We start from the raw sequence: 24,350 nt of genomic DNA, 5'->3' as shown, positions 1-24,350 counted from the left end.
ATTTTGTGATTGTTTTAAGTGATAATAAAATACACAATTCTTAAAGTTTTACAACATTTGCTGGATCGAATTTTGTATATGACTGTTTGCAAAGAATTCCAACAGTTTTCCTCAACCCATGAAACTGTTTTAACACACCGAATGGTGTCATCTTCTGGCTAAATTGCCGACCGTGGAACCAGGCCTTTAAACCGCACCAGAAAATAGGCTGCGAATGTTTATAAACCACACTAAACTACCCAATACATAGAAACATACGGAGACACCACCGCCTTGCTCCGAGGTCAAGCAGAAATGCCTCGGAGAAACGCAGCGGCGTTTTCGGATTCGCGGGCGTGTTTTCTTTCTCTCCTCTTGCCATTGGCTGGAATGTTTACATTCCAGTGGAGAGAAAGAAAGTAAAAAACACACCCCCGAATCCGAAAAAGACTGGGCTTGTTTGGAGGGACAATGCTCTTCTCCAATGGCTGACCAGTATTTCAGAGGCCAGCCAATGGAGAAGAGGTAAAAAAAAGGGGCGGGTTAAAGCCCCACTCCTAACATTAAATCTTGGAGCGAGACTGTGCAAGCGCAGCCTTCGACCCGAGACCTAAAAATGATGCATGCACGTGTTTAAAAAAAATAGTTGTGGTCCCTTTCATATACACAGTCAGCATGGAAGGACCTGGTATTGCCGATACCTATAAAGAGGTCATGTGTTACTTGGCACTGTGTCTAATTATATGCACAAGATGCTTACAATACCCTGCAATGTTCTTCCTTTACAACATAATCTTCTTCCTTATTACAGGATTTATTTTGTCTACTCTGGATAGACTAGTGGTTCTTTAACTTCATACCCTACTGCCCGCATTTTACTGCCCGTTCTGGCTCCAGAAAGCAAACATCTCCAGTCACTTATTGACAAATTAAGCATGTTTTCAGAGTTGCAATGGCCAAGTGAACATTTGCGAACACACCCTAAATTGGAGTTTAGTGGGAATGTATTTGGTTGGGTTTAGATTCCAGGCCCTTTCCAAACTCCGCCGCCACACTGTAGTCTGATACAGTGCACGCAATGGAAAGTCCCAAGTGGCTGCAAGAATACTGGTCTAACTAATGAAACAGTATCAGTAATGGGTTGCTTGAAATCAATTGACAAAACCAGGACCAGAGAAAAGAAATACGATCCTGGTCCAGCATTTGTGGAAGGAGAACACTTTCTACAAATATTTTGCTCCTACATCAAATCCTGAAATCGGTGTAAATTTCAGCACTCTGTAAGAGAGTCAGTCAAATCAGTTACTATATTGTTTACAGACATCTCTAGGAAAATGGCTACCCTCTCTAGTACTCACCCTTACTCAGTTGCTTGATCCCAGTCAGCATGCCCTTGCACTCTGGGACACGCGTTGTAAGAATGCAAGTAGCTTCTTCTTTGGCTTTTTTGCTTTTGGCCAGCAGCAGCCACAGATATGGCAATATTAGTGCCACTGTAGCTAATTCATGTACCATGAAAAATAATGTGCTGTTTGTGCCACGGCCCGTTTATGGTCACAGGCAATTTGTGCACAACTGAATTCCTGAGGTCTCCCCTTTGAAGTAAGATATTTCATGACATCCTCCGTCCTTGAAGAACCATTTATTGAAACCACTCACAGTGCATCAGCTGTCAGATCATTAATGGTGCAAATGAGTGACTGACAAACAAGGGTGGGAACTTGTTATAGGAACTTGTTATCAAACGATAGGATTTAGTTCTGTACAGTACGGTTTATTCCTGACCAATTCACAAAAGGTTCTGTAACAAGCATTTGCAATGCAATAGGTCTCGCATTGACACGATTTTGAGCTAATGACATTGTAAATGACAGTGCCTTCTATTTATGTTTTGGGTTTTAAAACATAAATAACAAGGCATTGTTATTTCCAATACTAATAGCTTAAAATCGTCCGGTTTGTTAACTACATTGAAGCCGCTGGACATCTGTACCTAGCGCTGGGACACCTCTAATGAGGTCTCCCAACACCGCACTGATTAGAGGCATGATCCTCGTTCTAATTCCAGCTGCATTAGCCTACCCAGAACTTTAGACCAAAGTAATCTCATCAAATTCATACAGTACGATCTTCCCCCATCCAACCGGCTACTCTAACTTACTTTCCAGTCACTGGCTCTTACCAAGTTCTGGACGGTTCGGTTTGCTGCACGTCCTCCTGTTGTTGATTAGCTATCTTTCCTGAGCATGAATATAGTGTTGCTCATCGGCGTGTGCTGGATTCTGGAAGCGTGGCCCTTACGTGACTTCCTAACAGACTGGCCTCAGAAAACACAACATGGTGATGGAGACCTGCGGAGCGACATGTGGGTGTCCCCAAGAGTGACTGCCTTCTGGGACAGGCAGGGAAGTACATGTAAATCACCAAAGAAGAAAGCATCTAGTTACCATTAGAGGAAGTCCCCATTTGGTGAAAGAGGTTGACACAGGTCACCCTTTCTATCTGTCCCATATGTACCCCACCATCTGGTCATCCAGGCCCCATGAAGGAAGGGCGCAGGAACCCCTGTAGTCACACTTTTGTCAAGGTGCGTTCCTCTCGAGAAACCTGATCCCGTCTGCTCCTTCCTCCCACCTGGTGGTGTGTGAGGACATCCCGTCACATTTTTGTGTATTTACAGCTACAGATGCTATGTTGAGTAGAACCCTGAGGGATATATAATCAAAAAATAAAATCTTGGATAGCTCTACTGTTTGAAAACATGTTTAGTGGCCAGCTTACCTTGAGGCCCCACAGTCCTCCGTGGAGAAGTTCCAGTGGTGTGTGTTTGTGGTCTCAGCACGTACACAGCAGGAAGGAGAAGAGCAGCAGAGCGGCAAATGGCAAGGAGCAGGTAAGTTATTTTCATGTTTTCAATTGTCTGTAAGTCCGTTCCCCCCTCCCCCATCACCCCAGACCCCTCCCCAGCCACTCTGCTGCGAGATAAGTCGCTACTGGTGGCTTGTGGCTAGGGCCAGAGAAAAATAGAGAAAGGGTTTTTTGTTCATAAAGCATAAATGCCCACTATGCTTGTTATCCAGGTTGTAAACATTTGCTGTTGTAAAGCACTCAGACTCAGATGCTCTGTATGGACTTGTTTTCTTTGATGTGAACATTTACTGTTGTAAAGCACTCTGATACCTTCAGGCCTAGCTGGCGCTATATAAAACTCTCAAAAAAATAAATGTTAAAAAGGCGCAGGTACTTAGTACCAGACAGTACCTGCCATTTAAAGTACTGAGCTGCATCAAACCCCCTTGTCCAGCATTTGTCTAAAAAAATGGTGGGACACTACAGTCAATCAACTCATGTTGGAATACGGGAAAGGGAATTGGGTTGATAGGGGCAAATGCTATACTTCAAAACTTCGCTGGGAGACATGTATGTAAGGGTGCGATGGTCCTGGGGAGGGAGTCAGTGGCACGTAGAGTGTGTCCCCCAGGGAGGGGGGGATAAGGCCATCCGGAGATCAGAGCCTTACTTCCTGTACAAACACTGACAGTCAACGGCCCTCCACATTTGTATGGGGGATGGAAAGGCTTGTTCTAGGTTTGATGGAATCTTGCATTGATGCAGCCCGTGATGCACCTGTTCTGTGTGTACTAGACAACCCTGGGGAAAGCTTTTGATGCACAAAAGTTAATGACTTACTGATCTACTAAATGGAGATAAAACAGAAAAGCCACACCCCCTCCCTTCCACCACTCCCCGGACACCAACATCATACATGCAAACCTCGACGAATAAAACATATCCCAGGATGACTCGGACTCTAAACCTCGGAACTGTGTAGGCGGCACTTACACAGCGCAACGAGGCCTTAATGACAGGTTGAGCGCTAAAAGATTACACACGTTTGTCAATGACTATGCTGGTATAGTAGCAGGTCGTTGCTCAGTGCACACTCTGAATGCCGGATACCGGCGCAGTGAGATGCAGAAGTGCTCCACAATGAATGCGCAGACTGACTTCTGGTAGATGCGGGGGCAAGGGCTCTCTCTCCCCCTGCAGCAAGCCCAGGCTTCCCCAGCGAGAAGCACGGGCCCTCCCCCACCTGCCCCTGCTGCAGGATGCCCATTGGTTGATTTTACTGTGAGTGTTTTTAGAAATAAATGACCTACTCATACACAGTTTTTGAGGCAGACCTTGCTTTGACGGTGCCTTAATAATTTACTTTATATCCCATTTCCAACACTTATTGCATGGGTCACACTACCCGCTGACAAATGTAAACAATCACTCATTAAACCGTTTAAGCTTGAAACAAGCCAACCCGGCGTGCATGTCCGTGATTTCATGAGTACTAGAATATTCCCCTGTATGTTACACTGCTCCACATTTCATGGAGATTTCCAAATATAGCTCATCAGAAAGAGACTGAATGAATCCATGCAAGCGCTAGAAAGCATGCGGCTGTGGGATGACTCGTTCCATCAGTTACCACTGACGCCCAGCTTGGAAAAGCCCCCGCCCAGACCCCCAGGCGGCATCTCGAGGCCAGCAACTGTCTCTTGTCTACTGTGCGCCTTTCTGTTTTTGTGGTGGGTCTCGGCGCGTAGAGCGCTTTATAGCGCTTCATACCGTTCTCTTAGCGTTTCCCATGGGTGTTTCCGTTAACACTGTTTCTCCGTGGCAGAGTATATGTCCCCCCTTTATTCGATCACCCCCACCACCACGACCACTTACCATGCACGGCGCCCCAGCCCACCAGCCCTCTTTGCACTCTCAACTCCTACAGCAATGAACGCTCTTGTTTATTTATTTAAACGTTTGTATATAACGTGCAGTTTTGCCCAGAGATGTCAGAGCGCTTTTACAATAGAGCAAAGTACATTACAATTTTCGTGAGGCCTTTAATTTTAGTTTTTCACAATCAGTTGCGCGTTTGACAAAAAATGCACAAATCCACGAGGAATCTGAAAACACGCAATCGTACATTTTCTAAAGCGACAAAACCGCACTTCCCATTAACAAGGCGAGAGTGGGGGGGAGGAGCCTAGCGCTTGACCAAGATGGCCGCGTGAGCTCTGAGCTCCCGAGACCCTCGCGCCCTCCGTCGACTATCCTGTCTCTAATCCTGTCTGCATGCATGGCATCGTGTAGATGACTTGTCAGGGAGGCGATTGATGCTACCCGAGGTCGGATCGCCCACCGGGAACCGGAGTTATGCATGGCGGAAGATTGCGGCCTATCTCCGAGGGATGCCAGGGGCTGGAGTTGGCAGGATGCCCGACCTCTAGTTGAACAACAGCGGCCAGGCGAGGTGTGAACTGTCGGATGGAGGTCCCCGTCCTTTCACTTTCACTTTCTCTCCCTTTGTCTGCCCTGCCCCTGGAGAGCCCTTGGTGGCTTTATTCTCCTTTGGACGCTCTACATGCTACTCTGGCGGCCCACTGCAGACCTGATCACTCCTGATTCCTCTTGCTGAGAGAGGGCCGTCTTATCGGAGCCGAACTGCTTGGTGCCAACCATGTCGGGCAAAGCAGAGGTGGATCGGCTGAAGCCTAAGTCAACCAGGCGGGGAGCCTATTCTCAAGCTAATAATATGGACCGCTATGCTCTGCAGAAGGGGTCACCGAGTGGGTCGAGCCAGTCGCCGGATACCCAGAAGGAGGTCTCGCCCCTGGCCCCGGAGCTCTCGCTGCAGGATGTCATGGGGGCGCTCGAGGGGATGCAGACCTCGATTGGGAGACAATTTGATGCCCTGGCGCATAAAGTGGATACCATCTTGGTGGACGTCAACCTGATCCGTGCTGATTTGGGCAAAACCAACGAACGGGTTAAAACCCTGGACCTCAAGACCACAGGCCTCGCCGATGAGGTTTCGGAACTGCAGACCGAGGTTCGTAAGCTGAGGACCGAGAGTGATCTCGCCGCCCGTCGGCTGGAGGACTTTGAGAGCCGGGCCAGGCGCAACAACGTGCGCGTTATCGGGGTCCCGGAGTCCTCGGATGAGGCTTCGGTTGACCTGCTCGTGGAGGATTTGGTGCTTAACCACCTGCAGCCTAAGGGTCTTGGGAAGTTCTTCGCGGTTGAAAGGGCCCACAGAGTGCCGGGTGGGAAGCCCAGGGTGGGAGCCCCGCCGAGGCCGATCGTCGCCCGGCTCTTTCATTTTCGAGATCGGGACGCTATCCTGCAAGCATCGAGGGTAACGGGCCCGGTCCCCTTCCAGAACGCGTCGGTGAATTTCTATCCTGATTTCACCCAGCAGGTGCAGAGGCAGAGACAGGGCTTTCTGGGGGTGATGAGGCGCCTTCGGGAGAGGGATCTGAAGTATGCCATGCTCTTCCCTGCCAGACTACGTGTGGTGTACGAAGACCGGACATTCTTTTTTGAGTCTCCCGCCATGGCCGATGAATGGCTGGACGCTTTGCCCCGACGACGGACGGGAGAGGACACTGCCGCGGATGGGGACAGTGGCCGGGATGGGCAAGGGTGATGTTTTCGGAGCTGGTCTGACTCGATTTGACTTTATTTAATGACTTGAACAGAGTGCAGTAAATGCGGAGGGTTGCGGGAGGACGAGGGGAGCTCTTTCCTCCCTTAGGGTACTTTTTGTAGATTTGGGTTTGGTAGGGCGACAGGCACACTGCAAGTTGGGGGGGCTTTGTAAGCTGCAGCAGGGGTGCAGGGTGGGGGGGATGGTTGGGACTTTGGGTTTGTTGTTGGGGGGTTTGTTTCTGCAAGGCGTAATGATCGTTCTCGGGATTGTTCCATGGTGGCTCTTCGGGTGGGGGGTGGGCCTCTTTGTGTTTGGGGATGGGGGGTAGAGGTTTAAGTGTTATTAGCTGGAATGTTAATGGTTTGGGAGATCGCATTAAGCGCGGGATAGTTTTGCAACACTTGAAACGGTCAATGCCAGATGTTGCCCTACTGCAGGAGACACACTTCATAGGTAATACGTGTTATGCTCTTAATAGGAAGGGTTATAAATTCATAGCTCATTCGGGATTTTCCTCCGGGTCCAGGGGTGTGGGCATCCTAGTCAGGGCCTCGCTACCATTTGAGGTGGACTCCACAATTGTTGACGATAGGGGGAGGTTTGTGGCGGTGGCGGGGAGGTGGGAAGGTAGAACTTTGGTTTTGGTTTCGGTTTATGTCCCTCCAGCCCTGCAGGCCTCCACGTTTACAGATCTGGGTAGGGCCTTGCTGGATCTCCCGGGAGGTATGCTAGTGGTGGGGGGGGATTTCAATGCTGTCGGCTCTGGGCTGCTGGATAGGTACCCGCCCAGAGACACTGGGGGGGCTCAGAAGTGGCTCCCAGACTTACTAGACACACTCGGCCTGATAGATTGCTGGAGGCTCCGGCACCCCACACAGCGTCAATACACCTTCCACTCCGGGGCGCATGGTAGCCTCTCTAGGATTGACTACCTGCTCACTTTGGCTGCGCACGCCCCACTGGTGTCTGAGGTCAGGCACATGGCGCGTGGCATATCGGACCATTCGCCAGTGTGGGTCAGGCTGGACATAAGCCGCGAGGGAGGGGGAAGGGTGGCTCCTATTAACCCCTGGTACTTTCGAGATTCTAAGATGCGCAGCGCATTGGTGAAGACAGTGGATAATTTCTTCAAGGACAATCATGGGTCCGTGGACTCGGCCGTGTCGTTGTGGGAAGCATTTAAGACCGTGCTGCGAGGGGAGGCCCTCTCACTTGTAGTGGCGGCCAAGCGGCGGAGAGATGGCGAGGTTATGCAAGTGGAGGAGGAGATCGGGGCTTTGGAGGGAGCGTTAGAGGAGGAGGTAACAGCGGCCTCATTGCATGAGCTGAGCTTGAAGCAAGCCGAGTATAAGGACCTTGTGACAAATGCCGCTAAGACCCTCAGTAGGGAACAGCAGGGCCGCCTGTATGATGTTGGTGACAAGGCCGGGAAGCTCCTAGCTTGGCTGGATAAAAAAGAAAGGGTTAATAGAGTAGTGCCGGAGTTGACGGGAGAGGGGGGAGAGGTGATTGTGGAACCTGAGGGGATTGTACAGTCTTTCTCGGACTATTTCTGTAAGGTTTATGCCTCAGTGTCGGATAGGCCGCCCGAGGACTCGCGTGACCTCTTGAGGGATATCGCTCTGCCCGGTCTCTCTGATGTAGATAGAGATGATCTTGATGGAGACATAACGGTCGATGAGGTGGCGGGAGCTATTCGCGCGCTGAACCCGGGCAAGGCCTCGGGCCCGAATGGCTTGCCGATTGACCTGTATAAGCTGTTCCCGGATAGGGTAGCCCCTCACCTGCGCGCCATGTTCGTGGAGGCGCGGGGGAGTGGGACCCTCCCGTTGGACCAGAGGCTGGCGACAATTGTTGTGATACACAAAGATGGTAAACCCCGAGATAAGTGTGCCTCCTATAGGCCCATCTCACTCCTCAACGCCGAGCCGAAGATTCTGGCTAAAATCCTGGCGGGCCGATTGGTCAGGGTACTTGGAGACTTGATTCACCCGGATCAATCCGGTTTTATTCCGCATCGCAACACCGCGTTAAACCTTCGGCGCCTTCATGGTGTGATCGCCAGGGCTGGCACGCTGCGAGAACCGGCTATTGTGGCGTCTCTTGATGCCACGATGGCCTTTGATACGGTGGAATGGGAGTATTTGTGGGCTGTGCTAGCCAAGTTCGGCTTTGGCCCTGGTTTTGTGAGTTGGGTGAGGTTGCTGTATGAGGGACCCCTTGCGAGTGTGGTGGTAAATGGCCGAGCATCGACTCCGTTCTGGCTTGGGAGGGGGACTCGGCAGGGCTGCCCCCTGTCGCCTCTGCTGTTCGCCCTTGCCCTTGAACCGCTGGCGGCGTGGATACGATGGCATCCGGACATACGTGGCCTTCGCTGGTCGCCCGAACACGAGGATCGCATTTCGCTATATGCTGACGACATCCTGTTGTATCTTGCCTCGCCCAAGAATTCATTCATAGTGGTTTGTGACGTTCTTACATCTTTCGGTAGGAACTCGGGTCTCGTCATCAACTGGAGTAAATCGTATTTATACGTCCTTAGTGGTGAGGTTCCACCGATCCCGCGAACTTGTTCGATCCAGATTGCTCAGCAGGGCTTCATGTATCTGGGGATCTTTATCTCCATGGACCCCGCTTTGCGGTATGAGAGAAACCTGCTCCCCCCCCTGGCGCGCCTGCGGCGGGATGTTGAGGGCTGGCGGAGGTTGCCGCTCTCCCTCGTCGGGCGCGCTGCCTTGTTCAAAATGATGTCCCTTCCTCGGTTCCTCTACGCATTGCAGAATACTCTGGATTGGGTGCCGGCCAGGTACTTTCGGGAGGTCGAAAGCCTCCAACGAACGTTGTTGTGGGATGGGCGGCCGCGGATAGCGATTGCTAAATTGACGCTTCCATGGTATGACGGGGGTATCGCTCTTCCAGACATCCGACGCTATTACTGGGCCACCCAGTTGTCCGCGATTAACCATGGTCTTTATGGCCCGGCTATCAGCCCTGGTTATGCCATGGACAGATGGTTGCTGCGTGGTGGGAACTATCTTAGGGCATTGTTTTCGCGGTCCCTCGACTCGTCCCTCACGGGGCCCACTGGGGTGGCGGTGCGTGTATGGAAGATGGCGACTGACTCTCTGGGCTGGAAGGATAGGCTCACCCTAGCTACCCCGTTGTTTGAATCTGAAAGGTTGGGTAGGCTTTGGCATACGAAAGGGTTTGATAAATGGGACTTGATCGGCATCTCCAGGGTTGGAGATGTGCTGATTAAGGGGAGGGTGAAGTCCTTTGAAGAGTTGCAGAAAGAGTATGAGTTGGGGGCATCCGAGTTTTTCAGATATGCTCAGGTGTGTCATGCCCTGCGGTCAGTCCTTGTGGAGGGTGAGAGGGTGCCCGAGTCCTCTCCTTTGGAGGACCGGATCCTTGATGGCCATATGCCAGAGAGCACAATCTCGCTCATCTACAAGAAACTGATAAATGTTCGGGCTGATATGCTTCTGGGGCTGCGGGACCAGTGGACCAGGGACGGACTCGAGTTGGATGATGAGGACTGGCAGTCTGCTGTTTCCTCTCCTAAGGAGGTTGCGATCCCGTCGCGTCTGAGGCTGGTGCAGCTCAAGATATTGCATCGAGTGTATGTGACGGGGCCGCGACTGGTTCATATGGGATTCTCTGAGGAAGGCCTATGCAGGAGGGGATGTGGTATGGTGGGTACTTTCCTCCATATCATTTGGGAATGTGGTGTCATCACGGAATTTTGGAGGCGAGTCCATGCGGTGATGGGGGAGGTGACGGGCATTGCTATGCAGCCGGAAGCGAGGTGTTGTCTCCTGAATGTCTGGGGGCCCACTGATCATGATGAGGCGCAAACCCAGTGGGTGACTCTGGGTAATATGGTTGCTAAGAGGGACATCGCGCGCTTGTGGGGTTCCGCGGGGCCCCCCACGTTAACCGCGTGGAAAGAAAATATGGACTGGAGCATGCTCAGGGAGAAGACAGTCTATTGCGCTAGAGGCCGCCCTCGGAAGTGGCATGCCATCTGGGGGAGGTGGAATCAATACAGGGGGGGAATATGTCTTGCCCCTGATCTGGATCCCCGCGAGGAACAGCTTTCTTCTTGATCTTCTTTCCAGCTTAGTATGCAGATGTGATGGTTAATTGACTTCTTGGGCCTCTGCGTTCCCCCCGTTTTCCTCTTTTCACAGTACTGTAACTGTTAGACGATTGGGGTCCGGCTCCCCCCTGAGGGGCTAACACCGTGGGTATTCAGTGTTGTTGCCTTGCTGGGGTTTGTTGTGTGTTTGTAGTTATTTAAAAATGGAACCTTTTCACTGCTCCTTCAATGCACTGTGGACGCTTCTTTGTCCTCTCCTACCGAAGCTGCCGAACCTCCGGGTTGTCGGCTGAATAGCTGTGTCCAGATTCTTGAAGAAATAAAGGTTTTATAAAAAAAAAAAAAAAAAAAAAACCAAAAAACAAGACGAGAGTGGAAACACCCCAAAACCGAACGTGATAAAGCCAGTGCATACCAGAACAAGCGCTCGCCATTGGAGGAAGGCAACGCTGTTTATATTTGCATTGTGCTTTCACTTTCGAAAGCGCGATGCAAAAATAAACACAGGGCGCCCTGTCTCCTTTTGGGAGGCCCATCAGGACTGGATCTCAGGGGTTGTTTACATAACAGCCTCCTTGAGAAAAGAAATTGCTTCACGACAGTCGTGAAGCAGGAGACCCAGTCCGGATGGGCCGTCCCAAAAGGAGAAAGGGCGGTAACTAAGAAGCCTCATTTTCAATGGGAAGCCACCATTTACCATAAATGCTGACGCTACCCAATGAAAATGAAGGGCGGGGCTTCAAGCCCCCTTCTGAAATATACTCTTTTTCAAGATCTTTTCCACTTCAAACGGAATAGGGTAGGCAGACGTCCAATCCCCATCTATCTGTGACAGTTATGCCCAAAAAAGTAGAGTTGGCTTGATAACCATAGACTTAGAGAGATAAGGAGCCAAAAGGTTCTATAAAGAAACTATGGCCATAGACATATTGTGTCCCGTTCAACTCGTATTAGGAATGGAGGCAGTTTTCCGCCTGGTCATACCTGGTACTGAAAATCACAGTGAATTGGCATTTATCTAACGCAGTCCGCTGCTCGCGGAGCTCCGCGTAGCGCTGCGGAGGGTTTTTTTTGCACTTAACGCCGGGAACTACGCCCAGGCTTAGTATATACTGGATCACAACAAAATCCACAGGAGCAGACATGGACATCCAAGCAAAGTATATTTCCCTGCATTCTCCTACATACTTATACATACTTCCGCCGATTTCTCAAACTGCAGGAGTAATGTGCATGAGCACATATGCCTATTTTGTCATTTCTTTTTTACTCTTTCATTAAGTTACATGCCCTTTCCCACCCTTGAATACACTTAACCCTGACTTAACTAGGAGTACGTTGGTTTATATTTCAGAGATACAATGGAAATCCCCATATTAAACGATTTTCTCCAGTAATAATGTGAGGTCAGAAAAATCCACAAATCCGGATACTTTCTGAGTCAGAATTTTAAAGTTCATTAGATTCAAATTGCTTAGCATCTACGGTGGATTTGGGTACACAAAATGTTCTTGAAATCAGCCCCAGATGCCTTTTGGGTACAGCTTTTAAAACAACAAAGTGCATGTCTGCATATGGACATATTAAATGACATTATACACAAATGGAGGGCACTACACACGTGTACATGTTTTTGTATTGTAATCTATGTCAACAATGCAAGCTGAGCTTACTGCTCACTGTATTTACTTAGTGCGTCCACCTCAATAGTAAAGACTTTGCAATAATTCACCGTACATACAATTTTGAACATCTTTTAAATGTGGATGGATGAATGAATGTCTTGTTTTAGAAGCCGACAATCTCGAAATGTAAAGTGTCAGCCAAAGGGTTCGCGTTGCAGTGATTTCGGCCTACATGTCCAGTGAACAAAATGAAACTGAAAAATGGTGTCCTTGCCCCAAACAATATATCCTGGGCGTCGGCAGATAAGAATGCCACGCTCATGAATTCGTTAGCAGCTGTGAAAGTGTTCCACGACAGATATTTATTACACTTATTAAACAACACAGAGCTATGAAAAACTCGCTCCAATGGAAGACCTCCTGCGTCACGCTTTCTATACAGCAACGCAGAACAATGACCATGAGACAACTAACTGTGCAATCTTCCATGACGTCACAGTGATGAAAAGAAACAACACTGTATTGTACTAATGTATCGCAGACCAACCAAACAGTATCTTCAGGCTTGACGACCAATTACAGAACCTGGGTTTAAAACCGTCATGGATCACAATAAAGCGATATTTCATATCATTCAAAATTTTAGGAAACTGAAAGACATAGTATTTAGGCGCACCATGCTTACAAATATAAGAGTTGCATCGAATGACATGCTCAGAGAGCACCTTTAAAATAGTAGGCAGTTTTAGGTGCAATATCCCAGTCTCACTCAGAGAGACACCTTATTTGTGAAATAGGAAGTTGAACTGTTGCCCAATCATGCCATAAGACATGGAATGGCAGCTTCCTAGAACAGTATCGAGGTTTCAGTTAACAAGTTCCAATCTCCATGTATGGCTTCTCAACAATACTGGCTCAAATGTTTGCATTATTTGTGGGAAAACAAGGGATGCAAACGGTTCTGCAAAACATAATGAAAGAGCCAAAGACAGCTGACATGTGAACAGCCATATTCAGAATTACGTAGTTCTAACGATTACCCTAAAATAACAGAGGCACTAAGAACTACCACCAGCAAGGAGTAAATAAATTACATACAAAAAAGAGATGCATTAAAAAAGTAAAAACTCTTTAATAAAAAAAGCAGGAAAAAGTGATAAAAGCTTTCAAACAGGCACTCGCTGAACTGGTCAATTTAGTAACCAAATTATTTAGGGAGACTTTGTTTTCTACACTCGAGCCAACAGAACCGAAAAAGAAACATGCGATTGGGACTTTCATGGCACATCTTTATAATACTATACTGTTATACGTGTCCTGTGAAATGCCAAATGCTTCTACATGCCAACCTGTATCTATAACTGAGATTGAAATCAGTGCAATATAAATCGAGGGCATTATTCCAGTAGCAGTGTATACATATGCAATTACCCTTAAGTGTAAGCATTCAAAATATATTATATGATGTTTGTATAGTGCAACATTTAACAACGCCTTAGGAGGATTCTGGAGTCTGAAGGTTTGGTGAGGAGACCATGTTCTCTACAGAGAGCTCTGTCACACCATCCAGCCGCCTGACTCAGGCACCATGAGGCTGATTGACGTCAGTCATGATAGGTTAACATCACCCTGGATGGCCAGCAGGGCATCGAGAAGCCGCTATTCACCCCTTAACTGCGACAGAGAATATCTCCGCGCTGAGATATCAGAAACATGCATAAGGTCCCAGAGATGACAAACATGCTTTGATATTTTCTATTTGAGATACCATTAAAGTCAAGTATTTGTATTACTATAGACATCAGAAAATCACTCCCAATTACTGAATTATTCAGTCATGCCACAGTAATATAATTCACACCGGACTGGCATTGTACACAAATGCTGTTGTACTGATTGAGAATGCATTTGTATAGCGTTTTTTACCTCTATGTTGGACGCTGAAGCGCTTACCCAAACGCATAGCAAGCTACACCGTGTAGGATATGATATGTTCTTGGAAGAGAGCGTTTTTTGTTTTGACCAAATACATTGTCATTGGACTTATATAGGGCGTACTACCCCAGACAAGGTGTTGAAGTGTTTTACAGTGAATAGCATGCTACTTCGTAACCTAAGGTTAGTGATTAATCTACTGGTTATTGTTGGTTATTGCAATTAGTCATGTGCTCTGGAAAAAAACATTGCATGCATTTATAACAGGTAGGCTTGACAATTATATTCAAAAAAGGAGTTAGAGAAGGAAAATGTATACCAGGTCACCCTCCACTCAATCTGTAATACAACAAAACAGACCTGGTAACAACAAGGCACACCTTTAGACCGATTGATTACATAGGATTTCTAGTAGGGTAATGTAAAAATCTATTACTCCTTCATTAGTAGTTCTTATCATGAACTATCATTAAATCCCTGGTGCCATACAACTTAATATTTATTAATTCCCAAACGGTGAAAATACCCAGCCATGTATAAAGTCACTCAACCAACATCTATGGTGCAAAAAAACAAAAAGTGAGGAAAAAATGAGAAAGTATCTCACGTGCGCAACACCAAGGGAGCTGCTGGCAGGTTCTCACCAGTTTGCTCACGATTTTATCATCATCGATATCATTCTCATAGGAAATAATTGTGTCCCATGTAGGAAAGTGTGAAAAAGATATAAATGAATAGTTTTATGCAAACCCCAAAAGAGCAAAAAAAGACCTGTGAAGTCTTAAATAAAATTAGGTCTGGCTCACATATACAAATCCAATTTCTTTATTCTGTTGTGTGAGTCATCCCAAGGTTAAAAACACGGTCATGTCATGTAACCACATTCAGGACTGGCCAACATGTTTCATTGCCTTATCAAATTTGCGGAAAATTCATCAGGGCATGAGAGGTCTGCGTTCACTTTCCCTGGACTTTTTCTTTTTGAAAGAAGAGTGACTGCAAATATGCAAAGATGGTTACATGTTTTCAGGCGAATGGTTGGTGAAATAGATAGGCTGGTGAAGATTAAGAGCCACAGCCTGTTGTGTGCAAAGCCCAGGACAGCCCTTCTGATCATAGTCTGCAGTATCCCAGCCGTCGTACAGGATCTGTATGCTGCACAAGGGGAGTTGACACAGAAAAAAGGTCTCATTTAAAGACCTTCCTTCACTATTCTGTAACTTAAAGTTTTTTTTCCCATCACTCACTAAAACAGAGTTATTTGGCACGGGCTGAGAGTGTCTCGCCACTGTATAGTCAATTTTATACCCTCTTTGGTCACCTAATACCACCCAAGTGTATGTTATGTTTATGGCTACTGTAGAATGTGCATTGTATGTATAAGCGAAGAGGAGTGATGAAGGCCTGTGGGTCCATTTTGAATATCCCAGGTCTGTTCCAGTGCAAAAGTTGTGAGTGATGTGGTTTTCCCAACACAACCAGCTCTAGGGCGGTGGGACTGGTGCAGCTGCACCTGGCGCTGACCTCTGGGATGCCGTGTTTAGAAATAACACAGGTTAAAAAAGTCACCTGCTGCACATGTCCTTATTTGTCCAGCAGTTTTCAGGCAACAATAAACGTGTCAAAATAACTCTGGTGCTTAATGCTGTTACTGGAAAGAGAGATCAAGTTTTGTCTAGTGGCAGCATAAGGGATATGACAAAATATAAAACAACTGAATTTGTGGGGGGAAAAAAAAGCACTGACCTGCAGGTAGACTCATTGCTCGTGTTAACGAGCGAGAGTTCTTCCGCCAAATCCATATCTTCTGAGAAGGTGGTCCTGCTGCTGGTTACACGGACACTGACCTGAGGAATCCCATCAGAGGTGCCTGGCTGTGGCAGTGGGGTTGGAGGCGGCTCTGGTACTGGCAGCGGCACCACCACGCTCCTGGGTGAGACAAGCTGGAGAGACACACAGGAGGTAATGAGAAGCTACAGGTCACTGAAGCAAATTAATTCCAGACACACTCATACCTCTGTGAGGAAAGCAGAGTGACAGTTTTTCAAACACAAGACTTCAAAAAAATGCTGGTTAAGAGGAACAGAGGCCATGCAGAACAAATGACGCCACTGCAGGTTTGCAGAACGACCAGGCAGGTTTACATCAAATACATCCCAGCAGCACATGCCCATAAGGTGCATAAAGAGCAATTAAGAAATAGTATACATGCTTATAAATATGACTATGAAATATTTCAAGAACGCAGCTCCGACAGATTCTTTGCAAAGCTGTCCTACCACCCACTACAGTTGTGATTACAGGGGTATGTACAGGCGAGAGATCTAGAATCCAAATTGTCGATTTGGGAATCAATCAGGTAACTTGCGTTCTTAATCCTGGTCTCAACCACTTCAATAAAACTGCTATTCGGAGGAAATAACATTATCTTCCTGTACCCTAATTTCACAGAAAATAATTTATAAACAGAGTAAGCATCGGCATATATTCATTCATGTACACTTCCCAGGAATTCACAAAACTTGTGCTATATTTCAACCATGAATGTGGAAATGTTCTTCTGTAACCCAAACGCAAAGTTGGATGAATCTCTCAGCCAATGAGTGAGGAGTCGACCAGAAGATTGTGTAATTTAAGCATCAACTTGTAATGTAAGATGATGGGGGTACATACAATCTCAATTTACTGTTTCTGAACCCATAATGAACCAATGGACATTAAACAGGAATCAGGGGGTGGTGGGGGAGGTTACTCTTCTTTTATTTTAAGTGCATTAGGCTGTGCGTTAAATCACAGTATGCTTCTTGTGTACTTTTTTTTGTTCAAATATTTTTTATTGTTTTAGTTCAAAGGAAATACATTTGCAGTACAGTAGCAATACAGAAGAATCGGAAGCAAATATATAATAAGAAAGAATAAAAGAAGAATGGACTATCTAACAAAGAACTGCTGGGTTGGAATAAAAAATGTCAAAGTTATTATGTGTACTTTACATGAATTCATGCTAAAATCCAACAATAAGTAATGTAAGCCTTCTGTTCAATTGGAAGTCTCCTTTTAATGTTAACTTTGCTCCCAGGGTTTGAAAAAAGTAACCACAGCCATATTTGTTGTCTGACCAAAATGACCCTACCAGACTCCACACAAGTACATTAAAAAGGCATATGAAACTCTATAAACTAGCCAGTTTATGTGCCTCTGGATCCAGAGCTATTGATGGGACCATAAGGTCCTTTGACCCATCAGGCCTGAAATCAAAATTTCTTGTTTGAGGTTAGATAGGCATTCATCCTCCTCCATTTCCCAGTGGAACTTCCTCGAGTCCAGTGCCATCGGGCCCATGTGGCCATCCCCCTTTGCTCTGAACAAATAGTTTTCCTTAAGGTCAGGGAGCCTCTAACCCTAAGAGAAGGAGACATGAGTTCCTTGAAATAAAAAGTGCAATCCAATTTTTTTCAAACACAATCATGGCTCAAATAATTTAGTAAATGTTACTTTTGGCCTTTCCTACTACTAACGAAAGTCAAGTTTTATATCAAAAGTTCAGTGGCCCTAACGTTTTTTACTGTCGACTGGTAGATACCAAGAGATTGGTCCTAGTGGCCAATGGTGAACCCTAACCCCAACCAAAAGGTATCAGGAGATGCAAGAATCCAGAGTTTAAGAAGAGGGAGAGAACTAAAATATTTTGATGCAATCAAGGGGGCATTAGATAATTGCACTTCTATTTTCATTGGTTTGTTGCTCAAAATAACTCCAAAAAGCTTTCACCTCTAGATGGACAACGAGTTCTATCTCTCCGGACTATCATTATACAATACAGTCCTATTACCTGTGGCTACTACATGCTTTCAACATTGCACCACCATATATCTCATTGCTAATGTTCAATATTTTTGACAGCTCTTGAGCTATTCATTGTCTTGAACTCTCATAAGACAGAATTTTCTCATATTATTTTGTGAAAGATGTTCTGCAAAAATCAATCATCCAACAGAGTCTTAACCCCAACGCTAAAGGCTAGACAAGCCAAATTTGAACTGTTGATTATCATCTTTTGTTTACACTGATCTTAGTGTGTTATATTTTCTAATGTAACTCAATCGGCAAAGAGTGTATGTGACTGTGATAACACCAGTCATAGTGTATGTGGCTGAACTTTCATGCCTCCTCCGATGAGCTAGGCCTTGAGTGCTAACCACTCAAGCAGAAGAGTTAAGGAGGCCCAACACTTTATCTTAGACCAAATATCCAGCATCTTGGTCCGTAAGGAACACAAAGATTCTCACCTTTACCCTGGCTAGGTTATCCCTGCACCTGAAAGGTCTGGAAAAAGGTCTGGTGGACTGCCTAATGGAGGAGCAGAACTAGCATTCGAGCATAATCACATCAAAAAATAGAGATTGGCATGGGGTGAAATTTCAGGGAGGAAACGAGGCAGGAGCGGGGGAATGGGTGAGATGCCGAATTACCCTGGTAATTCCTCAATTCAAAGGGGACATAGAGAGGGAAGGTGTTGTATGGTCCTGCCATTGTGAACCTAAAAAAACAAATACAAGAATTCCTGTTGATCCAACGACAATGCTCCAACTCAGTCTGTGGCTTCCTCTGAACTAAGAAGATACTCTTCCAGGATGTGACGTTATAATAAGTAATTTTATCCATTATATTAGAAAATACATTTTGCCTGGTTCTGAAAATAATACATGATCTTGCATGTGGCGGAAATTCCACAGATTAAAGAGGACTGAAAGGAGGCAAATGGGCCTGAAAATAAAACGAAATAGGAGAATCAGGCTCCACATATGGCTTGTTCAAAAAGAATTTGATTCTCATACCAATTATCCGCTTTTTTTCTTACTATATGGCACATTAGTTAAGGCTTAATTTCTATTTCGGTCTAAGAACGTTTAGACAAGAAAGCACCTCTAATTGAACATCAAAGTTCAACTGTCAACTGTCAACAGAAATAAGTTGTCACGTTCTGCTGTCCTCCCCATACTCAGCCACTATCCGCATACAAAGCTCTCTGCACAATCTTTGACCATAGCTATTTTTAGAACACATTATCCATATATTTGGTAGATACTCGAAAATCAGGAATTCAAGGAGAGTTCTGAATGTATATATTTATTTATTTGCTTGTGAATATACATTTTTTATTTCTGTCGTCTTATTCAGTTTATCATGTCTGGAACAGTGATTATGGTAATTATGGTACTTAATTTCGTTTTTTGCTCTTTCATGTCCTTAATTATTTTTTACTTTTTTCCTCTTTTATTTTGTTTTATTCCATATCTTATTCATGAACATGCTGATTTGTACAAGTTATTCAATGTTATGTACTTTTGGACATTTTTTAATAAAGAATTATAATAAATGGAGAAAAGAAAAAAAAGGACTGTAGCCAGAGCTCAAAGGTAACAAGTTACAAATATTTAGAGACCACATTAATATAAATAAACAACACATCCACGAAATGTCAGAAAATATTCACAAACGGTCAAATAGTTTCTCAGCAGTTCAGCAAAATTTACAAGTAGTTCATATGCCAAAATATTAGCACATGCAACGTTTCAAATCAACAAGTCAAGTGGATTAAACAAAGCCATAACTCCTAACGGTTGGCTTGTTATCACATGTAAAGTCCGCGTTAGCGAAATAATCAATCGATTTGACATTAAGAAAATATCATGAGCTGTAGTAAAACATTTCCATTTATTATCGCACCAGATTAGCCACAAATCACCTTAGTCAGCGAAGCTAAACTTCCCACACAATGCAGCAGAAATGGCAATACAGTTTGCAAACATTACCAACGCCATTTCCACCATATTTCAAGCATTTTCAAGAGATTTCGGAGAGTAACCTGTTTCTACTGGTCCTTGCTACACATTTCATGCGGTTGTATGAATTATTACCGGCAATTTCCAGAAATATCAAATAATGCTCCAGAGAGGAAAACACTGCCCGCATCCTTGACCACCACAATCTCTTCACAGTTAAGAAATGTGATAACTCCCAGCACCTTCATCCTATAAGATCATAAAGCAATTTCCTTTAAACAATACCAAGATGTGCTTCAATTAAGTGGTTGTCACAAGCAGAAACAAGGACCCAGCTCTCATTTCATGTTTAGATTGTTCAAAGTTAGCCTTTTATTTGGCAGCATTTCTATTGTGTTTTCCTACTTCGTTGAGGCCGTACAGCACTTTCTTGCAGGATCCATGAAGTACTTATTACATCTGTAGGACAGGGATAGAAGGGAGTTGGTAGTGCTCAGCTCTATTGATGTTGTATTTTGGTTCTGTGCGAGGCCCAGAGACTCTGCTCCAGACCTGGTGCCACTGCATGTACTTGAGGTGTTCGTAAGCAAAGGCGTCTGAAGATAGACCACAAGTAGCAAATACAAACCAGCCAATGGGTTAAATCATGAGTTTCAATTGGGCCCGAGTAATAAACTCCAACTTGGCGAAAAAAGAGAATGCTGCGAGAGGGAAATTTACTTAAATAACATAACACAACACCAAATATAGGCCATGCTAAAACCCCACAACCCTTCGACCATATATTATGTGGCTAGTCTCGAACTTGACCATCTCGAAGTGCTTAGCAGAGCTGACAGGTGCTGCAGAAACAAATGATGTACTGGGGTAAATGTATGACTTTGTTCAGCATTATGTCTATCAATTGTTCTTTTTGCATTTGTCACCCCGAGTGGGACGGGTATGCCCAGACGTGGGTCCTGTGCTCACTGTGACACTGGATTCAAACTAGCCTGGCTGATGAGGGGTGAAACCCCGAAACCGCTCCTAGGATGCTTGTTTCAGTCCAGGGAGGACCTGGCTTGGCAGTTCAGGCTGTACTGTTCCGATGGGAAACAGGGGCAATACTGACTTGCATATGGCTGGGTCTAAACTGGAATGGCAATAGGAGCAAAAAAACTGAGTTTAGGTCCAGATCTCTGTACTGGGGTAAATGTATGACACTGTTCAGCATTCTGTCCTTCAATTGTTCTTTTTGCATTTAGAGGAACTGACAGGCTCATGAATGGCTACACAAATGCTGTACTGATCAAACTGCCTGCGACTGTGTGAGGATCACCTGTCCAGGAACTGAAGCTTACTTAAACAAAGGGATCCACCCGCATGTATAACATACCAAGAGATTCCCATTCATACCATGTGTGTCCCACGGTCGTGGAGAATACACATCTGTTGTTAAAATACCCCTCACACACCAAAAGGGCCCTTGGTGTCATGCTTCATCATAGGGGTCTTCCCGCCCCTCTACGGGACGGGGCGTGCTACGACCAGCGTGTACGTGGGAGCACTGTTCTTGGTAGGACTACTATGTGTAGTGCAGGGGTGTGCAAGGAAGGGTCAGGAGTGAGTGGAGAGTGATGTTAAAAAATACCTGGCTTACTGGACTAGGAAAAAATTTTTATTCTGCCATCTAAGCTGGTATTAGTAAAAATGTGGGGATGGAGGGTGTATGCCTCAATGAGCTTGACCTCCTGATGTCGACATGTTTCGAAGCTTACCCCAAGCTTCTTCGTCAGGACCTAAGAAGATCCCTTCCAACAATGCACTGTGATGTGGTGAGAAATAGTGGGTGTAAAAATAAACATAGGAGGTAAATAGCCTCCAAAAGTTGGTACCGCCCCACTGGGTCTTACGTACTCCTTGTGACCTAAATGGAGAAAATGGTATGATATGAGAGACATACAGGACATTTCTGTTATAAGGACAGACGCTCATTCCGTGGTGTTTAAAACAGTGATCTGAAAAGGAAGTGAGCAATGATCGTCTTCTAGCCTTATCACGTGATCTGTGATAAAAAACATAGTGTGACATACTACATTTAAAATACACAATAACAAAACAACAGAAAACACACACTCTACTCATAAAGGAAACGAAGTTCCTGTAGGGCGAAAATGTCATTTGTGGTTGTTTGCATGCCCAACAAAGCAGAGAAATGAACACATACTTGCTGCAAAAAGGATAATTTCCTCATGAGCTCATTTACCGGGTGGTTGAAGTGCCAAAATAGGCTACCTAAATAGCGAGAGAGAGGAAAATGTACTCCCATTGTCATTTTTAGAAGGTTGACCTTCCACCTGCCGGCTGTGCCGTACTTACGCCTCCTAGGATCAATGTCCTGCTGGAAAAACCACCCCGGTCGGCTCCGTCGATAAATTAAGATCGGAGTAAATGTACTTTAAATACCCCCTCCAATCAGGGAATGAGTGTCAGAAAACGCCCCGTATGGCGGACCAATAGACGGTCCCTGCTAGTAGAGTAACCTAAAGCGCGCAGGCGCTGCTGCACGAGACCCGGAGCCGGAAGGTAGAGGCAGACGGGTCATTGCAATGAGACTGTAAGGACCCCCAGGGAGGTGTCTAAGTAGGTGCCTGATGGAGCGCCTTACATAAACTCATAATTAAAAGAGTAAAAGAGGCTATGGGGTGTGTGTAAAGGATAATCTACATAACACAAAATCGAGTGTAATGGGACCTAGCAAAATAAATGAACTATGGAAGATATCATTATTAAGAAAATAATTAGGTGTCCAAATACTTTGCCTGTAACATACGGATTAACAGATATTGATCTGGAAGGTTGATATAAAAATAAATCTAAACATATGTAACAGGTAGGAAAAATGCCCCAACCAAGCCTAGTGAAGACACACAGCTGGTGTATGGCTGCATCAAGAGGTATGTGTATGTATCGGATAGCTACTACAGGGGGGCTTCGGCTGTGGTCAGGGGGCAAATGACAAGTACATGTAAAAACGAAAAGAGATAACCCAGTGGTCCTGGAGTGGTACCATGCTGGTTCTAGGCAGATACGAGGGGCAAAAGAGATGGAAAGAAGGCAGACTTGAAGGGGTATCTCTAGTCAGGTAGATAACCGGTAGTTGAACAGTGCTTAGTTAAGTATGATGACGGTGGTTATACTCGGAACTGATTCCATGGTATATCCTCATTTAGTCCATGGATGTGTGTTTTGAGACGGAACACCCAACGTTGTTCCTTCTCTAGGAGGCTGTGTTCGTTACTCAATTGTTCTATCACTGTCCACTGTAAATCATCTATACAGTGGCTTTTGGAAATATAGTGATTGGACATCTTGGTAGTGCTCCTACCACATCTGACATTGCTGCGATGTTCGCCAATACGTACCTTGATTGGTCTGGATGTCATACCCACATACTCAAGGCCACACGGACAAGTAATTAGATACACAACATTTTTGCTGTTGCAATTCGTGAAGCTCCTCTGATCCCACTTATCGCCATTCCGGAATGTAATGTGTGTACTTTTTCTCGTCAGATGACAAGTGCTGCAGTTCCCACAGGGATGATGCCCCTGTACTGGGGGTAGTAGACCAACAGGTCTTGGTCGAGATATGTTCTTAGGTCTTGTATGAACAAGCATGTCTCTTAAGTTGCGTCCCCGCTTGTGGGCAAACATAGGTTTCGTTATGTTTAATCCGCAGGAATTGAGTAGACGCCAGTGTTTATTCACTATCTTAGTGATCTGGTTAGAATGTGTATTGTAAGTTGTTACACATATCGGTCTCTCATCGATCTGGTTTGCCACTTTGTCTTCCAAAAGAGCCTCTCTGTTATTATTCCTTGCTCTTTTTAAGGCTTTGTCAACGATTTTCTTAGGGTAATTGCGTTTCATCAGTTTGGTACGTAGTTCAGATGCTTGTTGTTTGAAGTCACTGAGTTCAGTACAGTTTCTCCGCAGACGCAGGAACTGGCCGTACGGTAAGTTTTCCCTCAGGTGACGGGGGTGAAAACTGTCAAACAGAAGTAAACAGTTCTTAGCTGTTGCTTTAAAGTGTGTCGTGGTTTTGAGTTTCCCCTGTTCAGGGTAGATATTCAGGTCCAAGAATACCAGGTTTTCCGCTGACACACTGTGTGTAAATTTCAGAAAAGCATTCTGTTGGTTAAGCCACAGCATGAATGCCTCTGTTGATTCCATGTCGCCCTCCCACACGACCAAGACATCGTCAATGTACCTTTTCCATACTTTGATGTGAGCAAGGTATGGGTTCGTCGTGTGTAGGATCTTGTTGGTTTCCAGATGGTGTACATAGAGCCCGGCTAGACTTGGAGCAAAGGTACTCCCCATGCTGGTACCGTGACGTTGTTCATATATGTTGTCAGCATACATAAAGAAATTGCGGGTGAGAGCCAATGAAACACATTC

General features: G+C 45.6%; 1 protein-coding gene across 3 annotated transcripts in view; it reads right to left on the bottom strand.

Moving 5' to 3' along the window:
* Positions 1-24,350, bottom strand: part of FAM13A (family with sequence similarity 13 member A) — a 927,448-nt gene that overhangs the window by 524,008 nt on the left and 379,090 nt on the right. For all 3 annotated transcript variants that reach the window (XM_085635480.1, XM_085635470.1, XM_085635487.1), the window contains one exon: positions 15,869-16,065. In XM_085635480.1, the coding sequence (XP_085491606.1) occupies positions 15,869-16,065 (197 nt within the window). The remainder of the gene's footprint in view (positions 1-15,868; positions 16,066-24,350) is intronic.

This window comes from Triturus cristatus, chromosome 2_1, assembly GCF_964204655.1.
Source record: "Triturus cristatus chromosome 2_1, aTriCri1.1, whole genome shotgun sequence".
Lineage (NCBI taxonomy): Eukaryota > Metazoa > Chordata > Amphibia > Caudata > Salamandridae > Triturus > Triturus cristatus.
This window is presented reverse-complemented; position numbering and strand designations above follow the sequence as displayed.